This window comes from Falco rusticolus, chromosome 2 (genome assembly GCF_015220075.1).
Source record: "Falco rusticolus isolate bFalRus1 chromosome 2, bFalRus1.pri, whole genome shotgun sequence".
NCBI classification, from domain to species: domain Eukaryota; kingdom Metazoa; phylum Chordata; class Aves; order Falconiformes; family Falconidae; genus Falco; species Falco rusticolus.
This window is the reverse complement of record NC_051188.1, coordinates 118483668-118499620: the sequence shown is the minus strand read 5'-3', so window position 1 is coordinate 118499620 and position 15953 is coordinate 118483668. Positions and strand designations below refer to the sequence as shown.

The 15953-nt window shown below is 42.8% G+C and overlaps 1 protein-coding gene across 2 annotated transcripts in view; it reads right to left on the bottom strand.

Annotated features, from left to right (window-relative positions):
* The window catches only part of CIP2A (cellular inhibitor of PP2A), a 28200-nt gene extending 13271 nt beyond the window's left edge, over positions 1 to 14929 (bottom strand). Inside the window, exons 1-13 of one of the 2 annotated variants that reach the window (XM_037378206.1) lie at positions 14696 to 14929; positions 12473 to 12620; positions 11021 to 11133; positions 9373 to 9467; positions 8635 to 8731; positions 7502 to 7624; positions 7205 to 7350; positions 6425 to 6500; positions 5109 to 5336; positions 4479 to 4638; positions 3283 to 3424; positions 2457 to 2556; positions 1467 to 1585 (exon numbers count right to left, since the gene is read on the bottom strand). In XM_037378206.1, coding sequence (XP_037234103.1) covers positions 1467 to 1585; positions 2457 to 2556; positions 3283 to 3424; positions 4479 to 4638; positions 5109 to 5336; positions 6425 to 6500; positions 7205 to 7350; positions 7502 to 7624; positions 8635 to 8731; positions 9373 to 9467; positions 11021 to 11133; positions 12473 to 12620; positions 14696 to 14797 — 1649 coding nt within the window. In that variant the 5' untranslated portion in view covers positions 14798 to 14929. Of the gene's footprint in view, positions 1 to 1466; positions 1586 to 2456; positions 2557 to 3282; positions 3425 to 4478; positions 4639 to 5108; positions 5337 to 6424; positions 6501 to 7204; positions 7351 to 7501; positions 7625 to 8634; positions 8732 to 9372; positions 9468 to 9717; positions 9800 to 11020; positions 11134 to 12472; positions 12621 to 14695 lie in introns of those variants that run through there. The other variant, XM_037378207.1, reaches the window with a different exon arrangement.
* Between the last annotated feature and the right edge of the window lie 1024 nt (positions 14930 to 15953).

Sequence of the window (15953 nt, the reverse complement as noted above, 5' to 3'; positions counted from 1 at the left end):
CTGAGCAGAAGGGAATTATCACCTCCTTCAACCTGCCAGCGATACTCTTCCTCATGCAGTCCAGGGTGCTACTGACCATCTTTGCCATTCTTGAAGACGGCAGTTATATTTGCTTTCTTCTAGTCCTCAGGAATATCTCCCAACTGCCCTGACTTTTCAAAGGTAACCTGGGGTGGCCTTGCAATGACACCAGCCAACTCCCTAAGCACTCATGGGTGCATACTGTCAGGTCTTGTGGACTTCAGATTGTCCACCTGTTCCATAACCTGATCCTCCACCACCCAGGATAAGTCTTCCCTCCTCTAGACCTTTCCCATTGCTCCCATGGACCTAGGACTCCCAAAGGCAAATCATACCACTGAAGACCAAGGTGAACAAGGCATTGAGTATGTCAACCTTTTCCATGTCCTTTGTCACCAGGTCTCCTGCCCCATTCAACAGAAAGGCACACATTTTTTCCTAGTTTTGTCTTACTGCTGAAGTACTGGTAGAAGTCTTCCTTGTGGCCCTTCACATCTGTTGCCAGGTTCAACTCCAGGTGAGCTCTGGCTTTTCTAATCCCATCCCTGTATACTTGAGACAGGTTCTCTGTATTCCTCCCAGGTCACCTGTGCCTGCTTCTACCTCCTGAATGCTTCCTTTTTATATTTAACATTTGTCAGGAGCTCCTTGCAAATTTCCTGCCATGTTCAATTTTCTGCTGCTTGGGATGAGATGGACTATTAAGGCCTTGGAGAAAATGATCCTCTGGGGAGGAGGGGTGAAGAGGATTGGGCAGAAGGGGAAAAAAACTTAAAAAAAAAAAATATCAACCAACTCTCCTTAATCCCTCTTCTCACCAGGGCTATTTCTCATGGGATTCTTCCAAGCAGATCATGAAAAAGGCTAAGAGCTGCTCTCCTGAAGTCTAGTGTTGTGATCCTACATACATGATCATTTTTTCCTATTTTATTACATTTATAGAAATAAGGACTCCATCAAATAGTTTCCTCAGTATTTTTTCTCCTGTTTAGACCACCTTAAATACTACCTGAACTGCCATCTGCCTGTGTATTCTGTTCTGTTCTTTCTTGGAAGTTACCGCAAAAGGGTAAGCAAAGCTTTAGGAACTGAAAAATGGCATGTCTGAAAGTTCAGTAGAGAGAGAAATCTGACAGTCAGAATATTAGATGCACTCCAAGTAGAAAGTTCCAGGCACAGTCGCCAGATAAATAAACCTTGCGGGACAGAAGTCAGTCACTACTATGCTCTCTAGAATGCGATGTGAATTGAATACCATCAGCATATGAACTGTTTCCTCTGGCCTCCAAGATCATTACTCTCTCTTAACTGCAGATAAAGAAACAAGACAATTCTTCTAAAGTTTCTGTCTCTGATGAATTGAAAGTAACGTGCCAAGAAACACGAATATCACTAAGCCCATAAAAATGTCAAATCCTACCAGACGATCACAAAAATAAACTTACACTATGGCAGGAAAATCTGGTAAGGATGCAGCCTCAAACAGTATTCTAAGCCCCATTTGGACTTGCTCTCTGTCATCTGATGTTAAAGCAAATGTCAAAGGCATAATCAAGCGTTGATCCTAAAAAAGAAACTACTTTAGTCAAAACAAGATAACAGTTAAAAAAAAAAAACAAACACAACCACCCAGACATCACAATATCAAGGCCCACGAACACAGAAATGTTTTATTCAGAACTTAAGCTACCTCCTTAAAGTTTGCCCTTCTAAGTTTCTCAGCCTGAATTCAACAGAAGCGTTTTTAAAAATAGCTTATACTTCAGAGTATTTAGAAACGTGTTTTCCCAGTAACCGGCAAAGAGACTACTTAATTCCTTTAAGTTTTCAAGTGCTTGAATTCCATCATAAAGGGTAAGAAGCTTAAGTTTTATAAGGATTTCCTGAGGACTGTAAAACTCTCATTGCTACCCATTAAATTACACAACTCCCATTCTTGAAAGAAAATCCTCCAAAACAGCAGGAAGCGTCTGACTGTCTGGATTATTTTTCCATCTACAATGTAAATTGTTAAGGTAGGATCTGACCAATAATTAGCAGAAACTGTTTTGACTATGCAAAGTCACAAATTAGAGGTATACATTTAACAGTAACCAACCCCACAAATAATTATATGGTTGTGATAACTTTTTCCTGGTTTGCTACCTTTAAATTGCAGACCTAATGAATTCTTAAAATAATAATTCTTACCAGGCGGCCAAACTATGGTTTAACAAGCATAACTGAAATAAATGATTGGAGTAAAAGAAAACTGCTCTTATCTTAGAAGGATAAACAATGAAACAACTTTAAAGAATTGTGCACAGGGGACTATATTTTTCTAGAAGTTCTACCACTTCAGAGATAACCATGCAAACCAGCCAGAATTAGAACTACTGTAGTGTAGCGACACTTCCCTTCACAGACACATTTCACCAGAAATTTTAAAATCATACCTGTAGCATTTTGTAGAAGCTGACCTCCATACCACATACGTCCTGCTTAAGTCTGCTCATAAGATCAAGCGTTTTCAAAATAATATCAGCAGCGAGTTTGCTTTCAAACATACAAATAGAAAAGCAAAGTAGGTGAAAAAAGGCAGTGAGATTTGCCAAATCAGCACTGATAAATAAATTCAGTCAATTAAAAAAACCCCCAACCTTCAAAAAGACATTAAATATGTCTAGCAAGGCAACAATGCCAACACCAAGAGAGATCACCATGTTCCTTGGGCACACTGCTGAACTTCTCCAGCATGCCAAGGATGGCAACAGTGAAGACCAAAAAAAACCGTGAGGAGGGTTTAATCGTAGGTCCAATTATACCTCACTGGTCTTTGGCCATGTAACTCTTGGTTATATCCACATCCAGGTTAATGACACCGAGCTGAAGGAATGTATATTCCATTTTCAGTGCAATACAATTCCCTCCCATATTGATGAGTGATATTTTTGAACTCTGGTTGCATAAAACAAAAAATCAGGTGTCAAACAGTTCTGGTAAGCTTGAACTACTGCATGAGATTTAAGGTCACTGCTCCAATGTGGATCTCCAGCTTATGCTGAAAACAAGATCTGAATGCTTATGTTTGGTTTCACTCTTTGAACTGACTAGCAACGTTACTTTCTATTGCCATAGAAATACTGTTTTATTTAAAAACAGAATTTGTTTACGTGCATTTAGATGGTACTTTAAACTACAATATACTTACCATCCGAACAATATCACAACTCTCATACAAGTCTTGCTAAATTAGCTTTTTAGATAAATTCATGTGCTCACCACATTTTAGAATCCACTACTTTTGTCCCAAAAGCAGTATCAATTCCACTACAGGCAAACTGGTGTTCTATTAGAGATGTGCATTGGCTGGCTGTCAGTACCTTTGAGGCATGCTTTTTCAGTAGGTCATCTCTACAGAGCAGTAGATCAAGTTAAGAATAAACTTAATATATACCTATACTTGGGTATTGCACCAAACCCCAACATTTTCTAATAATAAAGGATGCAAGAGTTAAGTGTATCGCAGCACAAGAGCCTCCAAAAATGCTTTTAAAACCCAGCTAAGCCATGCTTAACTCACATGCCAAGTAAGCTTCCTTTTCAATAAAAAACACGCACTTACTTGGAAACAGACAGCTAAGGGAAACCATAATACAGTGAGTGGCCTAAGAAAGATGATGAAAAAAAGCCAGTGAACAATCAGTTCCTAATAGAAGAATTAGTTATCTAGGAGTGAGCTAGCAAAGACATTTCTCACAGAGCTCAGCTTAGATGCAGGACTATGTCCTGCAGGCATGTCCTCCTTACTACATGACCCTGGGAACACTAAGGACTAAAACAGGAGTGCAAAACTGTTACCATTCCACGTTATTTTTCCTTGGTTTGCTGATCTAGATTTGCATCATATTTGGCTGGGAGCTGCACCTGACTTAGCCAGGCGAATACCGACCAAGAACACGGCCACCCAAACTACCCTTGCAGTTTCAACAGAAAACACTCATCTTCATTTTTGATCTGCAAATTACTTCTATACTGTTCTATAACGTTCTATACTGAAAGGGTGGTCATGCATGGAAACAGGCTGCCCAGGGAGGTGGTAGACTCACCATCCCTGGAGGTGCTTAAGAAACGTGTAGATGTGGTACTCAGGGACATGGTTTAGTGATGGACTTCACAGTCCTGGGCTAACAGTTGGACTTTATAATCTCAAAGGTCTTTTCCAGCCTAAATTATTCTATAATTCTACGTCAAATAGCCACATTTTTTCCTGCACCACAGTACTATAAAATAATTTCACAGCAATTAGAAAGCTACTTAAGGTCCTTCGGGATGACAGTCCTAGGTAAAATTCGGGCAGTTGTTGTCATTAAAAGCTATTAAAAGTGACCCAAGACAGACATTTCTTCTAACACCTTAGAGGAGATCATGGTGGAGGAATAATAAATTAACTGCCAATAGGCACACAGAAAGGATATTTGTTAGGACATTGATAGCCTTGACCATTCTTTCACACTTTTTCTTCACTAATAGTTCATCCACAATCTGTTCTGTCCTCTGAAGATGATCAAGAAGAACAGGCAGCAGAAGATCCACAAAGTGTTTGGCTGAGGTGCCGTTTCCACTGTCAATAGCATCCTGTAATAAAGACATTTTACTTTATGTCAATATTTAAAACTACAGAAGGAAGCCAAGGATACTCTACCCCTTCCTCCACCAGCCTGTCTTCTAGCTTTCCCAGCCTCTTGCCATTTCAGGCTGATCAGCATTCACACTGGAGGGGGAAGCTTAACAAAGAGCACAAAACAGAACTTCCTCACTTCTGCAAGTCCTAGAAAACAATTCTTTGATAGCTTTAGTGTCTACCTCATGACTTCATGAGCTGTCCTTTCTTCCACTTAACTTTCAATACAGAAATATTTCAAAAATACAGCCTGTCTTTAAGAGAAAAGTTGTTTTACAAAGCATGGAATTCTGGAACAGGAAGAACTCTGTTTCAGGCATATTTTTACATGCTATTTTTTGAGTAATATGCTAATAGTTGTTTAAAAGTCAATTAAAATATAGCTGCTAAGAAGCTCTTTAAACTCAATTATCAGTCTTGGTACCTCAAAAATCTCTTTGAATAGTTGCAATGCTAGAACTGAACAGTCTTCAGAGCCTTCCAATGGTTGGTTGGACAAGTGGACCAGTGCAACAGATGGTTCAAAAGTCTTTGAGTGAGTCAGAGATCTGGTACTTCCAGACACTGGCAAGCCAGATGGTTCCAGTATTGCCTGCCGCAGGGTATGACGCAGTTCTGTCACGGAACAGAAGGCAAGCAGCAGCTCTAAGATCTGCGTGAAGTGAATGAGAGTTCAAATGCTTTTAGATCAAGTACTTATACAGAAATCGCAACTCCCATAGCACAAGCCTAAAGAGATAGGCAAGTTCCATGCAACTCCTTTTAGCACTTTAAAGTTTTCTGAAGAACAGCTTTCTTTAAAGCCAAGTCAGCAGCAGAAACAGAGTTCATTAGACTAGTTAAGGATTGTGACAGTATTTAGTGTATTGCTTTCCCTTCTTTTTTAAACAGCATGACTACTGGCTAGCAATCTAATAAGCAGTAGAAATGCATATACACCCAGAACGAAGGAAGCTACCGAAGGGAAAAATATTCTGACACGAACAGATGCACAAGTGCATACTCAGAGCCAAGAAAGCAGCACCCTGGCAAGCTCCTTGTCAATACGTCTTTCCAAATAAAACCAACAACAAAATCACACACACAGGAACATTAGCATTTATTATTTACTATGATGTGAAGAACATTCATAAGAAAAACCTAAGATTTATTTCAAAGATGTATTTAGCCCTAATATTTTCACAAAATTTCACATTTTAGCCTTAAGCGACACATGGTTCAATTACATCCGGTGGTAGTGGGACAAAGCTGAACACAACAGTTAACTGCTTAACGAAACGTGGCATCAATTTCTTCAACTGCTATGAGAGAACTTATTCCTAAGTCTTTGAAATTAGCACTGTGGTTCCCTGATCATCAGTTCAAAGTCTGAGTACTATTAATTCAGATTAGGTTTTAGCCAGTAAAGCGTGGTATGCACAGAAGTTTCTGATGGATCCAAACATTTCTTATTAGCCAAAGCACAAAAGGTATTTATGTTGGCTTTTTGACTTTATGCCTGTTGCCTGAAAGCAGACACACATAGTCTGGCAAAAAAACCTAACCATTACAGATCTAACCTGACAACCTTCTGAGTAACTAGAATATAACCTTGGTGAATACCATAGGACATTTAAGAGTGCTGAAATCAGTGTGTTTCATTATCAGCCCTCGTACAGAAGGAACCTACTTATGAGTACAGAAGGGGAACTAGACTAGTAGTTGTTCCCTCTTAGGCTTAAACTGAAAAATTATAAATACCTTAGATGATGAATCAGGATCCCTTCCATGGAGAAGATCTAATACTTGACCAAGGCATGAGGTAAAGTGCTCATATCTACAGAATACGTAGAGGAGAAAAGAAACAGAAACTGAAATTTTACTACACTCAGACATTTATAACAAGTGACAAATATGAGTGCCCTACTCTCCTTACCCTCAAACACTTCAAGTACAGTGATAGCTTTGATGATGTAATTTCTATTTAAAATAGACTAAGCTTTATAAAATAATATTTTAAGAATGAAAGTAAATTCCTTAAAATAAGCCAAGATTTTCCAGCTCATTTTTACTGCTAGATTTAGATTGACGTTCAGCAACTAAATTCTGGGAGCTGAATTTGCAGAACCACTAGTCAAGGTCTACCACAGAACTACTCTGTAACACCCTCCAGTAAATCTATTCCAACTTCAGCCATATTACTCCACTTCAAGATAATATAGGCCTGTAAAAGGCAAGCTCGCTACTCATCAGGTTGTCTGACTACTGATACAGTCCAGACAAAGAACTACTGAACACACTAATAAATATTCCTTAAGTCAGAAAGAAAAAACAGATTTTGATTCACACTTCTGTGTGAAACTAGCAACACAGGAATTCTTTAGTTTCAGGTACAGCAGTTATAATCAACTAGTAACACTCAAAAAGCATCTAGGGAATTTTTTTTTCAATGTTCGGGTCAGAATGCAAACAGGATACAGCAAAGAAATGGAATAGGAGCTTAGGAAAAATATTCTCTACTTTTAGGAAGTGAAGTCATACCGGGTTAAATAATCTGCAACCTTGGGGTTCTTCAGAAGATCCATGAGTAGATCAACAGAGTATTTTCTTGTGAGAGTTCCATCTCCATTTACAACAATATTGAATATTAGCTGAAACGTCTGATGGATATTTCGAGCGTGAAAGAGCTGGAAGGAAGAAGAAACTTATAGATGGGCATATACTTACTTTGCTGAGTCTCTTATTAAAACTGACTGGAATTAAAATTTTATTTGGCTGGTGTGACTACTAGTTTTATCTACAACTTAAGAAGAGAACAAGCTTCAAAGTATTACTTACTTTTTCTCCTACTTCTTCATTTAAAGTAAGGCTTGATAATACTGAAAGTGCAAACACAACCATAGTCAAATTACTATGGGCCAGGAAACTTATTAAGGTACGATAGAAACTCTTCACATTATTCTAAAGCAAAAAGGAGAAACATAGGCATTATAAATTTTGTTCTGTTCTATAAAACCACCAAAATTACAGATTGTACATATTGGTAAGCCATACAAGTCATGAATAACAATACAAGAAATATGTTAGAATGATAAAAGTTCTCTAGGAAATCTCTTTTAGTGTGCTACTGCACAATAGCAGTGTTGATGTCAATGAACTAAATTCTCTGTTGAATTTGTGTAAGGAAAAACGAAAAACAAAAAAACCCACCTCAAACCCAAGGAAGAAATTCCATCATTATTTTAAAGAAAGGTGAGTTATTTTGCTGAAGTCTCTAATAGAAAATAACCACTGAAAATTGACCCCCATCCTTTCTCTGCTCAGTGATCAGATCTGACAGTAGTTCCTCCTGCCCCCCCGCCCCACCTCTCTTCCAACGTAAACATGCACTGCCACGTATATGAATTTGTATTTCTGAGTTTAAGCAGCAAGTTATGCTTGCACTGATTTATGAAGAGACAGGAACTGAGCAGGTCACACATGGGTGTCTATTTGAGGATTCAAAGGCCCTGCTCCAACATCAAGATCAGTGATATTTTACTGATTTGTCTTTTAAAAGGCAAATCACTTTCTTGGCCAAAGCTAATGCAGCTTACCAAAAATCCAATTACAGATTTATATGTTAACATACAAATGTTTTTTACGTTAACATATGTTATATGTTAGCAACATGTAGTTTTTCTAAGGAAGAATGCACCAATTTTAAATTCACCTTTCATTTGCAGAGAACAGTTGCAGAAACTGAATGCATAACAATCTAGTGCAACACAGCAATGAAGAGAAGGAAAGAAACTTCCTGTTCTACCAGATACTTTCCCCAACATGAGAGAAACAACCGCCAACTCTGCAGAACAAGCAGGTCAGGGTTATTATTGCCACAAAAAAAGTGCGTAAGAAATACTAAGGTAAAATTCCCCAGAGTCAAGTCTTTTGCCCTCAAGCCAGAGTCATGCCACAACCCAAAATCTTACCAAAGATTTTATCTGAGTTTGAACAGATAAGTTGTGACGACAGAGATTTGCCAGTAGTCCTAAACACGGTATCGTTAATTCATCTTCAATGGACTGACTTAAAAAAAAACAAAGTCCAGAAGTTTAAATAAACATGTTTCATGTTTTTGTTAAAACATCCAGAATTTAATTACAAGAAATTGTAGGGGGTGGAAGGTGCAGTGGCTGGGGGACTTTTTTTTTTGTTTTGTTTTTTTTTTTTTTTTTTCCAGTTAGATACCATTCCTCCAAGCAAAGCAAAATTCAGATTGCAATGCCGACAGTGTGGCAGTTTTTAAACAGAGCACATCTGAAAAAAACCCCAGTATCAGAAATCACTGCTATCAAAGGTCAGTTATTGCAGGTGCTTTTAGTAGTCACTGACCTCTTACTAGGACATGTGCAGAGAATTTATATTAATACAAGTCTGCTCCTAATGACAGGCATGAATTTTCTCCTGGCTTTTCTCTTTGTTAGCTCCCCGCTCCCAGGTGTGTGGGCTAAGAGGCCAATTAATATTCAATCACCCAAAGTCCCACAATCGCTGCATTTGACAATCTGTAACAACATGGTTTTTCAAGAAAAATTTCTGTTAGCGTCAGAGAAAAAATGCCACAGTTCACCTTGGAGACCAGGTTAGTGCAGTATGGTAATGACCTTCAGAAAGTTTAGAAACTTAGCTAGGTATTTCCCATAAAAGACAACTGAGTACACACTTACACATGATGCATTAGAAATGAAATTAATTCATCAATGTTGGCACCAGCACAAAAGATTGGAACATTGTAGGTTAGCCTCTGCAGCAACTGAATACTCTGAGGAAATAAAAAAAAGCTGTTCACATGTCTTTCCTATAGCAGCTCACTGAAGAACCTTACAAGTTACAAAAGCTTAAACTGAAAAGACAAACAAGGCATCACAACCAAATAAATTTTCAGACTCTGTAGTGTTAACGTAACAATTGCATGAGCTGCTGCAAGCATACTGAGTAACGTCCTACCACACTGATGCACTACTTAAAAGCCCCAAAATATTAATAAGGTTTTATTTTGACAGGGGAGTTACCTTTTTAGCCCATCCAATTCTTCACTTCGCCTCATCAGCAAGTCCTCCATTCTATCAGTGAGAAAGGGACTTTGTCCTATTGAATGACCTAAAGTCACACCAAAATCCAAAAAGCACTTTGCAACCTCTTGCAGAAAGTATGTCTATAGGAAAATGGATTTGCTGTGAAGACTGCCAACAGACCTAACGGTACTAAAGTCCTTTATACAGCATTCTTTCAGCACATAAGTGAGTTAATCTACTGAAACAAGACAAAAATCACAGCACAGAATAGCTGCTGAAACAAAATCTCACCATGTAAATATCTGATGTAAGAGCTTAAAGGTCTTACAATCGGATCTGTTTGGCAACTGAAAAATCTTTCCCACTGACTGATAAGTCATTTGGATCCCCAAGTCTTCTGGTACACCTAGTGCTGAGAAATACGCAACCCATGAGAAAAGCGTTCTTAACTGGAGGCTTGACTCATCTTCCACAGATGAAGGGCAACAGAACTACAGCAAATTCATTTTCTGCTTTCCCTCTCCAGAAGAGATGTGACCACAGGTAGCAGTGAGTACTTACTGAAAGATTGGAACAACACATGAGAAAACCTGCGCACATTTTAAAAAGTAAACAAATTTTTCCTGTTAAGCACACGGAAAGGACAGGTTAAAATTGGTTAAGTCAGACTAGGAGATGTCATGTGCGTACTTAAAGTTTTTGAAAAAAATAATCAGTGATGTCTGCCCTTGGCTTCTAGAAATAAGCTTCCATTAGCACAGCCCCCTTGCATTTTCTGCCAGATAGCACTGACCAGCAGGAAGGAGGCATACGTGCCCTGCAAACCTTCCATGAAACCTGCCAGCCAGCTTTCCTTTCACTCCTTCCCAATTACCTGCCAAAGTATTGATTAGACAAAACAACCTCCAGGTTTCTGTTAGTTATTTCTCCTAATGTTAGTAAATACCTCAACTGGAAAATAATCTTACAAGCTCTCAAGAGTGATTTCTTGAAATAATTTCAAAAACTGGAGATTTTTTGTTCCCTTGTCATTTTGGGTGGGGTTTTTTCTTTTTTTTTTTCTTTCTTTTCCTCTTTCGAGTTGAGAAGCACAAGCAAGAATAATGAGAGAATACAAAGAACTCTATGCAGTGCTAAAATCCTGTCGTACTAGCCTCATACACCAAATAAATTACACAGCTAAGATCATCTTTGCCTCACATTATTTCAGATAGAGCTTTTAAAGAGTTATTAGATGCATACAGTACAATGTATACTACGTAACAGTAGCCAAATATTACCAAGCAATAGTTCCTGTTACCTGTAATAAGACTGGGTCGCTAAGATTAGCAGAACTTCGATGAACCACTCCTGCCAGCACACTGGTCAGGTTGTAGGTATCCTGAAGAGCTTCTCTAGTTTCATTGTCTAAAGCTAGAATTCAAGAATTATTAACAAAAATCATATCTAATAGCAAAAGCAATTGTATTAGCTACCTATCTATCAGCAGCCAAAGTCTTTGACCAGTTTTTCATGTGTATTTCACAATTAACTACTAATAAATCACAGCTCCCATGCACTTGCATGTCTACCTTTTAAACTTACAGTTAATTGAAACACTAATACCTTTCCCTGAAGATGCTTGGACAGTGAAGGAATGGCCTACCTCCTACCTATAAAGTTTTAGTTCTGTTGAGATCTCGAAACCTGCATTTAAAAGGCTTTAAACCAAATGATCTCAGTTTCTTGCTTCACGCTATAGTGGGCAAGTACACTAAAACTGATACCCTGATAGAGTTATCTAGCAATGGGTAAATAAAAAAAAAACCCAACCAGTTCTGCTTAGGCAGTCCTGGGAAAGATGTAGCAAACAAGGGTGACAGATAAAGCAACAAATCAGTTGGAACTGTTGGAAAACTAATTCTTCAAGTTTTCCAGGCCCAACAGGTTGGAAAAGATAATTAAGAACTTCAGTATCAAATACAATTTTACAGCAACTGTTTCAAAAACCGAAAAGGAAGATCAAAGAGGCTAAAAAACTTCAAGAATCAGAGAAGATAAACCAAGGGTCATCATAAAGGTCTCAAGTCTCATACATGATGAGAAATTAAGCAGTGAAGGGATAATTTTTCCCCTTATATGTAACTACATATGCAGGTTGTAGTTAGCACAGAGTTCCCTAGACCATGAAGTCCCAGTTCTGTAAAATCAAGGCAGGGCAGGGGGAATAAAAACAAGCACATCTCACGGAACAAGTAAGAGGCAGTAGAATCCATTTTGTAATTGCAGCTATTTGGAAACTTGGTGCACACAGGCCCAGTCCATTGGAAAGCCCAAATTGATATCCAGGAAACACTCCAACGAGAGAGGTAAACTGAGGTGATGACAGTTGTTGACGTAACATGGCTTCTCCTTATTTTTGCATCCCCTAGGCAGGTTTCATTATTAAAAAAACGTAGTCTTTTCAAGCTCCAAAAATCAAGGACTAGAAAATAATTCCTCACATTACCCAGTGAGGAAACAAATTCAGACAAACACAGTCATTGTCATTTTACAGCGATGACTACAAATATGCTTTTCATGGTGATTTAACATCTTATCTGGCCTTGTACATACAATCAGGAGGCTCAGCCAACCATGCTGCTATAATGGAAAACGCTTCATCTTTCACACCTCACACTTTTTTGAAGTTCATCACCCATACCACAGAATCAGCACCTGTCCTCCCTTCCCTTTCCCAGACCAAAGATAAAGGTTCAGATGCAAACCTTACCTAGCTGTGATAGCAAAGTAACCACAGACAAGGTCAGAGATGGGTTTGTATTAGGGTCCTCAAGGAGTTCTACTAGGCAACTGAGACATTCACTTGGTAGAATCTGGTTTGAAGCAAGTAATCGTGTAAGTTTCAGTCCAGAGATAACCTGGAGATGAAAGGAGAGAAACAGCCTTAATTACTCAACTGCAACAAAGTATTTAACACAGAAGCCAAAGCACAGAGTTGTATTAGATAGATTTCTCTGTATGTGAAAAACTGAGAATGTAAGTGCCACTCTAACAACACATTTGCAATCACATTCACTGAACTGTTTTTTTTTTTTAAAAAAAACCAACCAACAAACAACCTCTGGTATTTATTCCTGTGGATGTGTTCCGTTTACTCTTGGAAAGTACCAAGTTTCCACTGTGATTGTTTATAACATATTGGGGCTTCTTCTGTTTGCTTGCTGACAGCAAATCATAGTAACAGCATTCTTTTAAACCTTATAGCTGTAGCAGCGCAACACTTTGTATTTCTTCACACACTGAACAGAATTGATATCAGGTTACTCTTCTGACATACCTTTTAAGCACAGATAAAAGATAGGGTTTATTTATTTTGGAAGAACAACAAAACAGATAGCTCAACACAAACATTTAATAACCAGCCTTCAGCTCAGCCTGCTTTCTAAAGACATGGACAGGAACCCAGAGGAACCTGCAGCGGCAGGACGGGTAAGCGGTAACAGGTAGTGCTGCTCGGGGAGCACTCTGAGCTTCAGATGAATAAATGGAACGTGAATTCAGAGAAGCCTATATAAGACGGTGTTGAAAGTGACACACCTGCAAATCTATACAGGTACACACGAGTTACACTCGCACGATAGAGTGACACAATGTTGGGTTTGCGTATCCCAGGAACACCTCTTTACAACGGATACAGAGAAGGCAGCTAAACTGAATGCTAACTCTTACAGTCATGTTTTACCATTTAAAAAACCAAATCTCTATTTGAGAGAGGTACCTCGCAGCTTGAGGAATTCAGTCACTGTGGCAGTCTCTCAGCATAGCAAGCATGCCCACCCCAAGGCCCTCCCTGGAGGGGAGCGGACAGGCCTCCTACCCCTTTGCAGCAAACACCTTGGAGCATGCGTTGCATGAAACTGGCAACCTCCAGATACAAGACCATGTCATCCTTCAAACTCCATTTTTAAGCTGTGTAAATAAGCGATCCTTGTGGGTCAGAATTTAGGGGGAATGACAGAAGAAGAAAAAAGTGGCTTGTTAAAGAGAATGTATTTTGAATTAAGAAATGGAAAGTGCTGAAGCTGGTAATTGGCAGAACCAGGCCTTGTCCCTTGTACAGCCCTAAGCCAAGGCTGGTTTAAAACATAGTCAAGTTAATCAGTGCGAGAATAGAGAAACAATAAATGACCAATTTGCATACGCAGGTGCTCTCAGAAACGCAGGTGCTTCTAGAAAAAGTCAGTATAAGCGAATAGGAATTGCTTGTTCAAAGACTAAGTGTGCTTGAAGGAGTGTGTGAGTTAAAGCAGGTGGGGAGAAGGTCACGATCCCAGGAGGAGCTGTGAACCGAGGGAACCGAACAGATGAATCGACTGGGACAGAGTCAGGCGGTGGATCTGCAGAACCCACAACACCAAAGGAAACTCTTGAAACCTTTGGGCACCGACAAGGACTTGCCAAGCGTATATAAGCTGTGCTCGTTCCCTTTGGCCTCTGCCACTGCCTGGGGTGGCGGCCCAGCTCCGAGCCGTGACCAGCAAGCCCAGGGGCACCCACGGCTGCGTGGATTTCTCCTGCAAGGTCCCTCCGAGGGCTCGTTACACGCTCGGTCTCTGTGCACATCGAGACACTGCACGCCCCGGTGAATACACACAGGGACACCACGGACCCCAATAACAAAGGGGATGCCAACGGCCCGGGGACACGGCTACAGCCCGCTGCGCTCCCCTGCCCGGCGGCATCCCTCGGCCCCCAGCTCCCCCGGCAGCCGCCACCGGGAGAGCTCCTCCGCCCCCAGGCGCCGAGCCGCGCCCCGGGGAGAGCGGCCCGAGGCCACAGCGGCTCCCAGGCCTGCGCTGCGGTCGCCCGCGGCGGTGACGGCGGAAAGGAGCCAGCCGCGGCCGGGCGCCGCCGAGAGCCACCGAGGCCGAGGGGGAAACAATAGGCACCCCGCCATCCCCGGGCGCGGCGCCAGCGCCTGGGCCGCTCTCACCTCCAGGCTCCGCTGCAGCAGCGCCGCGTTATGCGATGTCTTGGCGGCTCGGTACTGCGTGGCCGCCAGCAGCAAGGCCTTCATGCAGCCCAAGGCATCCATAGCGCCGTAGCTACGCGCTCAGGCACGCGAACCACCACACCAACTCGTATCTCCCGCCGCCGCGGCCATTTTGACGGCGGGGCCCAGTGACGGCAGCGCCGCGCGCCCGCCAGGCCTGACGGGAGGCGCCGCCACGGCCCCGTGCCGTGAGGGGGCGGAGCGGGGAGCAGCCGGGCGGGCGGGGCCGGGGGCGGGGCCGGGGCCGCGCCGCTTTCTGCCCCGCGGGAATAAGGGGGGGCGGTGGGCGGCGGTACGGGCGTCTGGGGGGGTGCCCCCGGTGCCAGGGCTGCCTTGCGGCCGAGGCGCTGGAGAGTCCGGGAATGCGGCTTTTCCCGCGGGGAGCTGCGTGTGGCCGGGGCGCGCCGAGTGTCGCAGCCGCCCGGCTCGGGAAGGCAGCCTGGGCGCTGGAGCTGCCGCAGGTCGGGAGCCGCGGGCGCAGCCCCGCGTTGGCCGTGCCGGCCCGGCAGCCTTTCCCGTGCCTCTGGGCTCGGGGCGAGGCCTGGGGGGCGGCGGGGCCGGGCGGCTGCTGGCGGCGGCTCCCTGCCCTGTCGCGGGGCGAGTGCCGAGGGGCGGCAGGAGAGAAGGGAGCGGGCGAGGGGGCGCGGTGCTGAGCGGCGGCGGCACAAGGAGGGCCGCCCGCAGGGTCCCCGGGGCGCAGCCCGGAGGCGGCGGGGGCCGGGGCCGCGTGCCCCGCGGGAGGTGCCGGGAGAGGCCGCGCCCTGGGTGCCGGCGCCGCGCGCCCCGCCCGCTGGCCCGTGGGCTGCCCGGGCGGCGCACAGCGACCCCTAGTGGTGTGCGGCCGCTCGGCCCCGCCCCCGGCGCCCCCCGCCTCGGCTTGGCGCCCCGCTGCGGGGACACGGGGCACTCTGGCTCTGGGCTCTGCTCCGGCGCAGCGCCGCCCCGCACGCAGCTGCACGGGGACTTGACACGCAGCAAGCGCAGCCATCAGCTCCAACACAGCAAGGGCCATTAAAAGTCAATTAAGTGTCTTCTCACCCTTGACAAGTATTCCTGTAAATCACAGCTGCATGTTGTAAATGGAAGTGTAATGTAAATTGAAATGTAAATTTCTGCTCACTTGCTTCCTCCTTTCCATGGGTCGTTGTTTTGCAGGCTCTGTGCTTTGCTGACTGCCTCAGAGGCGACGCCTGAGAAG